The sequence below is a fragment of the Sphaeramia orbicularis genome, chromosome 18 (assembly GCF_902148855.1).
Source record: "Sphaeramia orbicularis chromosome 18, fSphaOr1.1, whole genome shotgun sequence".
Classification (NCBI taxonomy): domain Eukaryota; kingdom Metazoa; phylum Chordata; class Actinopteri; order Kurtiformes; family Apogonidae; genus Sphaeramia; species Sphaeramia orbicularis.
The window spans coordinates 32,354,799-32,368,427 of record NC_043974.1 but is presented as its reverse complement, the minus strand read 5'-3'; the positions used below and the strand labels follow the sequence as shown (position 1 = coordinate 32,368,427).

General features: G+C 33.9%; 1 protein-coding gene across 1 annotated transcript in view; it reads right to left on the bottom strand.

Annotated features, from left to right (window-relative positions):
* The window catches only part of dtx4a (deltex 4, E3 ubiquitin ligase a), a 28,073-nt gene continuing 14,444 nt past the window's right edge, over positions 1-13,629 (bottom strand). The window contains exons 4-9 of the mRNA XM_030162475.1: positions 8,093-8,154; positions 6,201-6,362; positions 6,038-6,099; positions 4,853-5,173; positions 3,021-3,110; positions 1-1,618 (exon numbers count right to left, since the gene is read on the bottom strand). Of these exons, the coding sequence (XP_030018335.1) occupies positions 1,388-1,618; positions 3,021-3,110; positions 4,853-5,173; positions 6,038-6,099; positions 6,201-6,362; positions 8,093-8,154 (928 nt within the window). The 3' untranslated portion in view covers positions 1-1,387. The remainder of the gene's footprint in view (positions 1,619-3,020; positions 3,111-4,852; positions 5,174-6,037; positions 6,100-6,200; positions 6,363-8,092; positions 8,155-13,629) is intronic.

Below are 13,629 nucleotides of genomic sequence, written 5' to 3'. Positions count from 1 at the left end.
TTCTGTTATCACTTTGAAACTTAGAAAAATGTTTAATGCAAATTTGTGCACATAAAACACATACATACAGTACAGTGCATACATAAAGTATCATAAAGTATAAATGCTTTTAATGTTGGCCTACATTAGTATGTCAACACTCTTAATAAACCGGTCTACAATGGACCGAACCCAGACTGACTGGACCACTTTGGCCAAAAGCTGGATCCACAACGAGAGATAGTCTTTTGCACCTGCCCATGGCGAACATAAAAACAAAATAAACCAAGAAATAAGAAGAAATATGACAAAAGCGATGGATGGTCATGTGACTTGCGCGTTTGAGGCTGGTGTGTCTCTGTGTACAAGCTGTCTGATTGCTTTTTGAGGGTGATACTAAGTAGAAAGATCAAGCTCTGTGCAAATCTGAGCTTGGGCAGGAGATTTCATTTTTTTTTTTTTTTCCTTCCGGGGGGAACGCTAATACTCCAGTGGCTTTGTCTATCAGTCCTTTACATTAACGCAGATACAAGATGATAATAGAAATCTATTAAATATACCCTTTCTCTGGGGGCAGAACAATTAAGGAATGTTATTTTGTCAACCTAGTACATATTAAAAATGAAAAAAAGTCGGGTAAAATGGCATATACAGTATAAAGTGTCAGGCAAACTGTGGTACACCAGCAGCTTATCTTAACTTCACCCCACACACCAAAAACAATGCAGTGAAATGCACATTATAAAACAAAATGTTAAACAAAATATTAAAAAAAGATAATGAATCGTATATTATATCAAATATTCAGAATATACAACAATACAGTTTAAAAATCAAAACCTAAAAAGGAATGTAGTTCTGTAAAAGTACCACTAGAGGTCAGCAAATATCCATGCTCAGATATCCAGTTATACACTTAAAATATTTGTCTGCGGTGAAAAGTTTCTTCTGCTTGTGGACTAAAACCCCTAAAAACACTCTGAGATTTTTCGTCAAATTAACCCTTTCGTTTCCACGCAGCTGCAGCAGTAGTGGTAAACACTTTCAGGTACATTCTTGATAAGAAGTCTCACAGTATAAATGTTTTTTTTTTTGTCTTCTTTTGACTCTAACACTGACTTTTATGTGCACAGTGGTCTCAAACGTCTCACCGGATAACATCTGTGATCTGGACACTGGTACTGCATCAGGAAAAAGAAACCCACATACTGAAACTGACCCATGCAGTCGGCGAGGGGGGTTTTAATCTCGGCGACGTCTGAAAAGAACAAGAAAAACTCTGCTTGCGATTCAGTTTTTGTGAACAGTTCTGGCTTTGAAGTCTGTCTCTGGTGGTAAAAGCTGTCTCTGTCTGCTCTGTCAGGTTCAGTTCTTGGTATAAACTGGCCTCCCCCCCTTTGCGGTCGTTTCAGTCTCTGGGTAGACACTCCTCCTCAGTGATGCCCTGAGCCTTCAGCTCCTCCAGGACATTGTCCAGGTGGCCCGGGTCGGGGTAGCCGTGGCCCGTCAGGTTGGAGCCAAACTCCGTCTTGTGGTGCACCTCGTTCCAGATGACAGTGTCGGACTCGCCGGTGGTACTGGACGTGCCAACAGAGAAGATGAGCCGGCGGTCCCATGCCACCAGGAGCAGTCTCAGAACCTGGAAGAAGAAGGAAAGGGTCATTCAGATGAGCCTAGGCCAAATATTCTAACAACTTTTTTTACTCTTATGCTATATTTTAACTCCTATATTTACTCTTCCTGCCCTTTTTCTTCCTACTCCTCAAGGGAATTACTGATGACACTGGTTTACAAGTAAAATACTTCCAAAGTCAAAATACTAGTTGGCTGTTGTTTCCATAGATACATTCTTGGGCAGGGGTGTCAAACATACAGCTCATGGGCTAAAACTAGCCCTCAAAAGGGTCCAAACCGACACATGGGATAAATTTGTGAAATGAAAAAATCACTCTGAAGATACTATCAATCAATGGTGTCAAAAATAATTTTAGCTCAGGTTCCACATACAGACCAATATGATCTCAAGTGAGTCAGACCAGTAAAATACCATCATAATAACCTATAAATGAAACTCACTGGAGGCCTTTGAAAGAGAACTTTGGCCTACATCTCAGCTGTACTTAGGCCTACTATAGCCAAAAACTAATCAAGTTGATGAGAGACCACGGCAAATCATTTGCTCATGGTTTGATATCAATGATGCTTGAAATGTGACTGCTAGAGTGCATACAGACAAAAAGATAGACAGATGAACTGACCAATATGCTTGCCCTCTGACAAGCAATAATGACAACTCCAAAATTTCCCCTTTGTTTTTGGTGTGTTTTTACTTCAGATGCTTCTGGTGTTCTGGACCACCTACTTCTTCCACATTGAGTTGAAGTCTTTTATCTGGACTTCTATAATTTTGGAGCAGATCCTAATGATGCTGCTGAGACTGTTCTTGTCTTTTACAGACACCCATTATAAAAGCAAAGAAATGCTAAAAATCACCTGGAAATAGCAAAATATATGAAGCCATAATATGGATACTGAACGTCCAAAAAGCATAGCTGAAAGTTTATTTTTGCAGTCTCAAAAAATTAGGTTATGGACATTTACAGTTGTCTCTGATAATAAATATGCTACAAACTTCAAGTCGGTTTTTCTTTTTTTTTTTTTACAAAAGCACATTGTTTTAAGCATAATTTATTTATAATAATGATAATTAATGGCCAGATATTGAAAGTTAAGTTCTTGAAAAAAAAGGTGCAAAAGAATTGGCAAAAAAAGACATTTCCTGTCATTTTTATTGCTAAAAAAATGAAGAGATCTAGGTGGCCTGTTATAATGGCAGTCTTAAAAAGGTTTAATGATTTTCAATGAAGAACAATAAAAACTACATATAAAAATAGGTTTGGAAACACTAAAAGAGTTCAGTGTCCACAGCAGGTGGGTTCTGTCATTGTGTCTAAATCGCATCGTCACAATCATTTCATGAAAAAAGATACAAATATTTTACTCTGCGTGTAAAGATATAGTCAACATGACTCTTCATTTACCTTGCGTCCCTTCTCGCTGTCGGGGAGGTAGCAATGTCTGGGGAACCCACGTGCAGTGAAGGGTTTGCCTGGGTTAGGATGCTCTGGGCCCTGAGGAACAAGGATGGAGGTCATCAAAAACAGATCATAGCTGCACATCTCAGGTCGGATCCACTGTGGCTCCTTTCATCTGCTTCCATTTAAAGTCTACTGTTGTGTAATGCAGGGATTTTTATTCAGATAATTGCTAATGGCTGATCATTAGCATTTGCTCACTTGACTTCTGAGCCTAAAATTGCATGTTTGCCTGCTGTTTTCCATAAGGTAAAAATGGCGCCACCATCTGCACCAACCATGTCATAATAACGCTAAAGCAGATTAGCAGCGACAAAGCTAGTTAGTTATGCTACAGGAGATGAGATTACTTCAGTTATCCCATAATGCAATTGTCCCTCAGCTCAAAATAAAATAAAATCATTTCATAACAGCCATAATAGTAAAAAGAAACATACAGCTCTGGAAATATTAAGAGACCACTGCAAAATCATCAGTTTCTCTCATTTTCTCTTATTTGAGAAATATGAACATTTTCTTGTTATTCTTAACTATTTATTTATATTCCATAAACAAAAACATGCAATTCAACAGATGCTGGAATGGAATGGTTATCATACAAATGCTGATTTCTGAAAAATTTGCTGTGGTCTCTTAATATTTTCCAGAACTGTACATATAGTATGTAAAATTAAGCTGTTCCTTCCACTTAATTTGTGTGTTTTCCATATTTACTATGTATTTATTTAGATTTACCAAATGTTTTAGCATGTGGCTAACATACCATCTACAGTACATGCACAAGTCCCATTAGCTTCGATGGCTATCCAGGTGGTTCTTTCACTAATTATGTTTTGTTGTTCAGAAACACAGTAAAATAAAATGAGTGACTCAATTGCTGGGAATCTAAGCTTTCTAACAAGCCAAAACATGTCTACATTGACAAAAGATTTACCGTAGAAACTTTAATGTATTTAATACAAAATGCCGACTGTTAAGGCTATTTGCTTAGCAGCTAATTAGCTTTAGCGCCAACATCAAAAGCAATGTTTTTAGACTTAGGGTAGAAGAAGTAGTTTTATTTCTGAGCAGTAGAGTTTCCTGCTGTGGTTAGTGACTTATTTAATCACAAATTTATATAAACATGCATTTGTTGTCAGTTACGCTACATAGGGCAGTTGTACAAGGGTTACATTTTTATCATTTTGTTAGCCTCATAGCCTACTTGTGAGTCTTTTTTTTTTTTTTTTCAGGTCATACCCAGTGATGAAAAATGAATCAGCAGTGTTGTGCAGATATCACAATTTGGCAAAAAAAAAAAAAAAAAAAAGATTTAGGCAATTATGCTGTCAGGCTAACAATTTAGTTTTTCATTTTACTGTTAATGTGGAAGGAACAGTATACATTAATTGGCATTTCAACAGTTTACTGAAGGCTAATGTTAATCCGCAGTCCCTTCCCTTTGCCTGTTTATAAATAAAATAAAATAAAATAAAATAAAATAAATAAAACCATAATTCAATCTGTCGCTGTCACTTGTACCATAAAGTTATCATTGTTATATAAGTTCATACTGTGACTTTACAGTTTATATGCATATAGAGTTCCTTCTTTACTCTTCTTACATTTTTTTTTATGTCTAGTATTTATAATTACTAGAGAGACTACATCTACAGGCAAAAAATACCGTACTTCCATAATGTTTACTTCAGTTTTTTATCATAATTAGTTAGTCTACGGTTACATATCATTATAGAAATACTGGGTTCAACTCATCAGAACATGGAGAGCGTGTTCACCTGGATGCCAGGAGGGATGTTGTAGATGATGCGGATGGTTTTGCAGTCGGGGTGTCCAGGCAGTGAGTGGGGGATGACGTGGTACTCCATCTTCCCGGGGGGCTGGTTTCCGGTCTTCACCCCGTAGATGGTCTTGCAGGTGGGACACTGCAGGCTGCCGTCCTTGTTGCCATTGTTGTACATGGCAACGAGGCACTGGAGGTGGTACTGGTGACCACACTGCGCCAGGCGACCCACCGATTCAGCCCGGGAGATGCCCCCCACGCCGGGACCCTTGTACCCTGAGGGTCCGGCCAGGGCCTCCATGCAGATAGTGCAGTCCTAATGAGAAAAGACATGCATGATTACACCTGTTTTTACCACAGTTTTCTTTATGTTGTGCATGATTTTGTTTTTAATTTTGCTTTCACAAGCATCTGCCTATATTTGACTTGACTTTTTGGTGTGATGTCCATTTTTAAAAAGAAAAAATGGTCAATTTTGTGGCTATGTGACTGTTATTATTATGATATAACACCCAGCAGGACAGATATTGACATGAACTGAAGATATTTGAAGATTATTTCTACTTTTTATTGTTTTGTTGGACCATAATTCTAAGATACTTCATCTCTCCTCTTGTTTCAGGGACACCTTAACAAAAAAATGTGTGTGAAATTAACTAAACTATCAAAAGGAATATTATTATTATTATTATTATTGTTATTATTATTATTATAATTATTATTATTATTATGGGTCAATGATTGGCAGCACCATTGATTTTGATGCATTGTCAGATGTAAGAAACTTTTGAAGACTTAACATTGAATTAACCATTGCTCAGATTTTTTTTGGTGTGTTTTCAAATTTTAAGGAAAAAAATGGTCAATTTTGATATTATGATATAACAACCAGCAGAACAGATATTGACATTAACTGAATATATTTTGGTTTCTCAGATAAATTTCCTTGTCTAGTTTTTATGTCGACTTTCAAGTTAACTTTTTATGATTTTGTTGGACCATAATTTTAATAACATACTACTTTTTCTCCTCTTTTGTTTAATTGATGCCTTAACATCTCATAATTTGTCTGACCATTGGAAAATAATAGAACAAAGTTAGTTTCAGTTTGACTTGGTTTAATTTTTTTTTTTTTTTATTCAGTTGTAGACGCCACCTCCCATTCCCAAACTGAACTCACTTCCTCTGGAGGATTGCGGACCTTCTGGAGGTACCTCTTCACCACCTCCTCTGGTGTCTTTCCTAGGACAAACAAACAGAAGGTGTGAGGATGACCCTTCTACGAGCCTACTCACATGTTAAGTCTGTTTACACGTGGCAGAGATGATCCTGGTTTAACCCACCTTTGCGAGCCTGTTTCTTGGTGGTCTTGCGGCAGCAGTGACCCAGGCCGGGCACGGGCTTGATGTCGCTCTTGCTGACGGGTGGAGGATGAAGCACCAGCTTGGGGGGTCGGGTCAGGCAAACAGGAAGCCCCGCAGCACTCATCAAGATGCCTGTAATACCTGTTTAATCCAGCAGAGGGAGTTACCTGTTAACCACATTCTGCCAGGTGGATTTACTGACATCACAGGTAAATATCAGACCTGGATGATGTTTGTAAAGGAAAAAGTAACACAGGTGTTTCAACCCAGGGGTGTCAAACTCATTTCAGATCAAGGGCCACATTCAGCCCGATATGATCTCAAATGGGTCAGACCAGTAAAATAATAACAGCGACAAAAGTACAGTATGAAAATGATTACATCTACAAAGTATCCTTTAAAATGTGAATAATACAAAAAACCCCTGAGATTTCTTGAGATGATAAGTATATAATCAGCCTTACATACAACATAAAAATGAGGAAAAGAAGTTCAATTAAACATATGAAATTTTGGCAAATTTTAGTGAAACTAAAACTACCGACTGTGACAACTAATGCATAGGGAAATTAATTATTGTACTTGTTTTAAAGTCACTAAATGTGAGTTACTTTAATTTAAATATGATTTTGTTGCTTTGTTAATTTAATATATGTGAGATAAATGATCAAATTTGGTATAATCGGAAGTGTTTGATGATGACTTTGATAATTGGTTTAGTTTAATCTCTGTTTTTCCAGAATGTTCAAATTCTAGACACTAAATTAAACAAATCAAACAATACAATGTAATTTCGGTAAAAAAAAAAAAAAAAAAATGAAGACAAAAAAAAAAAAAGGCAGAATATTGTTAAAATTACACTTACTTGTCATAAGACATTTCAGGTTGTTTGTATTTGTTCAGGGTATTCATATTTTTTGTGAAACGTAAACATTTTCATCAAATTTTACACTTAAAAAAGAAAAAGATTTGGAGTTTTCATTATTTGTATGTTATTATGATAGTATGGTCTGACCCATTTGAGACTGAATTGGTCCGTATGTGGATTTTTCTTCATTATTTTGTTAATTTTCATACTTTTTATTGATTATTTTGTCAATTTTTTTGTTCATTTTCTTTATTATTTCATTTATTTTCTTGAATGAAACCGTTGATTGTTAATATCTCCGGTGTAATTTTTGCATTTCACAAATTCATCCCACGGGCCTGACTGAACCCTTTGGTCCCAGACTGGGCCATATGTTTGACACCCTTGAAGGCAAGGCAAGGCAGGTTTATTTATATAGCACATTTCATGTACAAGACAATTCAAAGTGCTTTACATAAAACACTAAAAGCATTACAGCAGAAGCAATAAAAAGTATAGGCATGAGAAAAACAAACAAACAAAACTAAACAAAATCAGATAAATAGATAAAACAGATAAAAACTTTAAGCTTAAAAGAATAAAAAGTCTATTCAAATGCAGCTGAGAACAGGTGGGTCTTTAACCTGGATTTAAATAAACTGAGTGTTTCAGCTGATCTGAGGTTTTCTGGGAGTTTGTTCCTGACATGTGGAGCATTGGAAGCTGAACGCAGCTTCTCCACGTCTGGTTCTGACTCTGGAAACTGACAACAGACCGGATCCAGATGACCTGAGGGGGCTGGTGGGTTCATACTGAATCAGGAGGTCACTGATGTATTTTGGTCCTAAACCATTCAGAGCTTTATAGACCAGCAACAGAACTTTAAAGTCTATCCTCTGATGAACTGGTAGCCAGTGTAAGGACCTCAGAGGTGGACTAATGTGTAAAGGCTTATATATATGTATTTATTTTGAAAGCTGACTATTAATATCATAGAATTGACTTTAGATGAGTCGAGGTTTACCTGCCAAAGCTGGGTGAACAGGACTGGACCCATTAAGGTTCTTCACTGGAACCGTCGGCACTCTGAAACAAACAAAAACAGCCACATTAATACAATTACTATTAATATACACACTGCAGACACATGAAAGGCAGATTCTGCTGCCTCATCCAGGATTTAAGTTCGCAAAATCTGTCGAGTCAGCTGTAAAATAGGTCGAACGGCCACAGCTGACGGTAACATATGCTGATTCTAGTTCAGCTCATGTCATTGGGTTAAGGAGCTTTTTGCAGAGTCATGTGAGGAAGCAAACAGACGCTGCTCACTGCACGTCCACATACTATCCTACAGCCACAGATGGGATTAAATACTGTGTAGATTTAAAGATTAGGATATGTTTGGAAGTGCAGATACTTGGAAAAGGACTGCAACTGACTCTTGACCTCAGTGAAAATGTCAATAAAATAAAGGCAGGTTAAAAGTTTCACAGTTCGGATGTTGCTTTAACAGGTTCTTCAACACTTCAACGCTCTTTTTACAGTGTTTCTCCAACTCCTTCTAAGAAATGTGTCATGTAAATCTAATGACTGATATCCTACAATTGTCATAAAAAAAAAAAAAAAAAAAAAAAAAATGTTGCATGAGGGATGGAACAACCTAATTTCAGATTTTTTGGTTTGCAACTCTTTCACTACAACACATTCTCTTTCAGAATCTACAGAAGTTTGGAAAAGCTTGAAATCCTTTAATTTCAGATTTGTGAACTGTAAAACCAAAATAAATAAAGCATATTTGCTTCTTAAAATTGTTTTCCAAGATGCTGAATGATGTCATGACGAACTAAATCTCTGCAAACATCAGTATTTCTGATCTCCTGTTGCATTGTTTTGACGTGCATGTAAAAAACCTTTTACATATTTACATTTATATAAACAAAGTATAAAGTATACAGTATTTACCTAAGACTAAAATAATGTATAAGATCTAAGATAAATCAGTGCGAACACAATAAAAACAGAAAACACAGTGACAAAGTAATCAAGATATTAAACAAAAAATCAACAAAATAATCAAAAAGATGAAAAATGAAACATTGAAAAATGCACCAAAAAAAAAAAAAATCACATAACATATTCAAAGTGAACAAAAATAAACCAAAACTTAGTAAAAAACTAAGATATTGAACAAAAAGTGACTAAAACAATCAACAAAACAAATGCAAAAATAACAAAAAAATGAAAAATGTTTAAAATAAGTTCAACAGTGAACAAATATTTTCATTTAAAGTTAAGGAAGAGGGAAACTCATGTCCAGGATTTAAGAAGTGCATGAAAAATCTGAAACAAAAACCAAAAAGCAAAAACCATGTGCAGTAAGCTATCACTAAAATCTCCATAAATACAAATATGTGCGTTACTTACGGTCGTCCTGTTTTAATGATAGTCATGTTTCCCGTTTACACAGAACCAATAAAGGTCTATTTAGGTCTATTTCCTTCCTTCAGCGTCTCCTCACTGTGCATCAGTTGTGTTGTAGCGTTGTGTTGTTGTTGTGTGCGTCTGCTTCTCTTCCTCTTTTATAAAAGGCTAATCCACCTGTTTCCATCTGTTGACCAAACGCCGCTCCTGGCCACAGATTCGTCATAGGATGGATTACCTGTTCGCCAACGCGTCACGCCACCGGCCAACCATAAGGGCTGACAGATACTGCATGCCACTGGACGAAGATTGCAAGCATTAAACTATTAACTTTAAGAAAACTTTAATATCAACAGCGACAGGCACTACTTTCACTTAATCTCTGATGGTTTCATTTAATACAAAGTTCATGCTGAGACTCTTCAACATGCTTTCATTAAAACTATTTACTGTGTCTTTAAATGATTAGTTAACAGATGTTTTAATCCGTTTCTGTTCAGTTTTTTCTTTGACAAGAGAAAAAACTTCAAATATCAATGTAATGATCTAGAAAAATTACATTATTATTAGTCTATAACATCAGGAAACATCAAAATTTAATTAGATTCAACTTATTGTCATTGCACAAGTACACATACTGGACATATAGTCTGTATAATTTATCTATATTTTCTATTTCTGTTTTTTTTATTTGTGTAAATTGAGGTACACGTTGAGTTTACCCATATGACCAATGATTGACCAAAGTTGTTTCTGTAAAATAAATGGTAAATGGTTTCTTTGTTCATGTATTGTGAGTTATTTATAAAAAAAATTACGGGAATCCTTGATGTTGAATAGTTTGAAATGTCTTAAAATTAATGAATTAAACATAAGATTTAACTTTTATCATTAAGTTCAATTCTACAGCGGGCAAATCTTTGCGAAACATTTATAAAAATCAAGCATATAGTATTTACCGAAAGCTTTAACTGTTTTAAAAAGTAAGAAAAAGGTTATAAGGTCTGATATTGGTATGAAGATGCATTGAACAAAAATTCAAGGTGTTAAATCAAATAAATAAATAAAAATAAAACATCCAACAAGAAACAAAAAATAAAAATAATAATAATGGAGAATGCACAAAATGAAAAAAAAATCTTACAAAAAACTCAGAAAAACAAGAAAACGTTATCAAAATGAAATTAAAATTGAACAACAAAAAAACAAAAAATTAATTACTAAAAATTAATCTCTGAAATTCAAAAAAGTGTAACAAACAAACAAAAATCCAAAATCAAATTCAACAATAAGATAAAGAATGACAAAAGGATTAAGATACTGAATGGAAAATGACCAAAATAATCAACAAAGTAGATGAAAGCTGCATAAAATAACCACTAAAATGAAGAAAAACCATAAATCAAGGGAAATTAACAAAAAAATCACAGAAAAATCACAGAAAAATTATCAAAATGAACAAAAAAATAAACAAACAAAAGACTACATATTTAGATATGAAATGAAAAATGACCAAAATAATCAACAAAATAAATGAAAAAATGTACAAAATAATCACTAAAATAAAAAAAAAAGTAAATTAACAGAAAATCTGACAAAAATAATCAAAATGACCAAAAATTTACAAAAAACGCATAATAATTAAGATACTGAATGAAAAATAGCAAAAATAACAACAAAAACAACCTGTATCACTGTTTTTCAGTTTTTCAGGAAACAATCAATATTATATTAAATATTTAAGTTGCATTGTGTAACTTTAATTTAATAACTTTTTAAATACATTTTTAATGAATATTTTCTAACATTAAATCCACTCTATAATCTTATGTGTCAACTTTTTCTCATATTTTTTTCTAAATATAACTAATTAACAGTTGCACGGTTTACGTTGACACAGAGAGACACAGACAGATTTTAAGTCTAAACACTGAACTTTCTCTTAGTAGTGTTTTATTAATAGTAGTGTTTTATTTTGGGCTGTAATTGCAGTTTTTAGTGAGTATTGTCTAAACAGTGTGTGGTTGCGTTGTAACCTTTACTGTTCAATCTGACCGAACCCTCCTCCATGACTGTATTTATAATTGTATGATATGTGGATTATTCATAAGTCTCCACACATTTTGGCGTTTACTGGGTCAGTTATGAACAACGTGACGCCATGAAAAGATTAAAGAGAAGGTGGGAGAAAAGAGGAGGAAGAGTGGGAAACCAAGCGTTGGAGGAGGGTGTCGTCACGTTTCTCTGATCCCGCTTAATCTGGCAGCTTTACACCGCCTCCATCTGGACACATATGCTCAGAAACACACATTCAAGCCCACACCTCGACACTAGAAGAAAAAAAAAAAAAAACCTGAAAAATGCTCAAATCGCACCACACACTTAAGATCAAACAGATAACGGCGAGGATGTGACCGCTGTACGGATCTAAAGAAACGCCATAATCTGTGATGTCAGAGACCCTTCAGACTTGAACAATTCTACAAACCATCTGCTGCTTTTCACTGAACAAAAACAAAGAAACAACAACAAAAAGAAGAAGAAATACCCTCACGTCTATGAACCCACAGTGTTCTAAATCCACTCATACAGATGTTACCATGAAAAAGAAATAAACAATGAGTCTAAAAACAAATCTGAATGAAATATATGTTCAAAACTGTGGTTAGGAATGTGTATCAACTGGAAAAATTAAGAAAATAATCAACAAACAAATGAACAAGTGAATCAAGAAAACGAATGAAACCTGAACTCAAATCTAATCACTGTCAAAAAACAATAATACACTGAATAAAAATGACTAAAAATGACCAAAATAATCAACTAAAAAGATGAAAAATGCATAAAATAATGACTAAAATAAAAAAAGGAAAAAATGAACAAAGAAAATCATGGAAAAATCTGAGAAAATTATCAAAATGAAAAAAAAATTCCACAAAAAAAAGGCAAAATATTAATATACGGAATGGAAAAATGACCAAAATAATCAACTAACAAATGAAAAATGAACAAATTAATCCAGAAAATTAATGAAACATGAAATAAAATCTCATCGATGTCAAAAACAATGATACACTGAATGGAAAAATGACCAAAATAATCAATTAAATAGATGAAAAATGCATAAAATAATCACTAAAATTAACAAAAAAAAAGAAAAGAAAAAATAAACAAAGGAAATCACTGAAAAATCTGAGGGGAAAAAAGTAAGAAAGAATGAGCCAATGAATGTCAAAAACAATCATACATTGAATGGAAAATGACCAAAAATAATCAACTAATTAGATGAAAAATGCACAAAATAATCACTAAAATTAACAACAAAACTGAAAAGAAAAAAATTCATAAAATAATCACTAAAATTAACAAAAAATGAACAAAGGAAGTCACGGAAAAATCTGAGAAAATTATCAAAAAGAAAAAAAGTATAAAAAAAAATAACAAAATATTAAGATATGGACTGAAAAATGACCAAAATAATCAACAAATAAGTGAAAAATGAACAAATTAATCAAGAAAATGAATGAAAGATGAATAAGAAAATGACGAATGAATAAAATTATTAACCAAAGGAAGAAAGAATGAGCCAAAGAATGTCAAAAACAATGATTCATTGAATGGAAAATGACCAAAAATAATTAACTAATTAGATTAAAAATGCACAAAATAATCACAAAAATGACCAAAAAACATGAACAAAGGAAATTACAGAAAAATTTGAGAAAATTATCCAAATGGAAAAAAAGGCTAAATATTAAGATACGGAATGAAAAATGACCAAAATAATCAACAACGTTATCAAACATATAACAGCAAGGATGTGACCGCTGTACAGATCTAAAGAAACGCCGTAATCTGTGATGTCAGAGACCCTTCAGACTTCAACAATTCTACTAACCATCTGCTGCTTTTCACTGAACAAAAACAAAGAAACAACAACAAAAAGAAGAAGAAATACCCTCACGTCTATGAACCCACAGTGTTCTAAATCCACTCATACAGATGTTATCATGAAAAAGAAATAAACAATGAGTTTAAAAACAAATCTGAATGAAATATATGTTCAAAACTGTGGTTAGGAATGTGTATCAACTGGAAAAATTAAGAAAATAATCAACAAACAAATGAACAAATGAATCA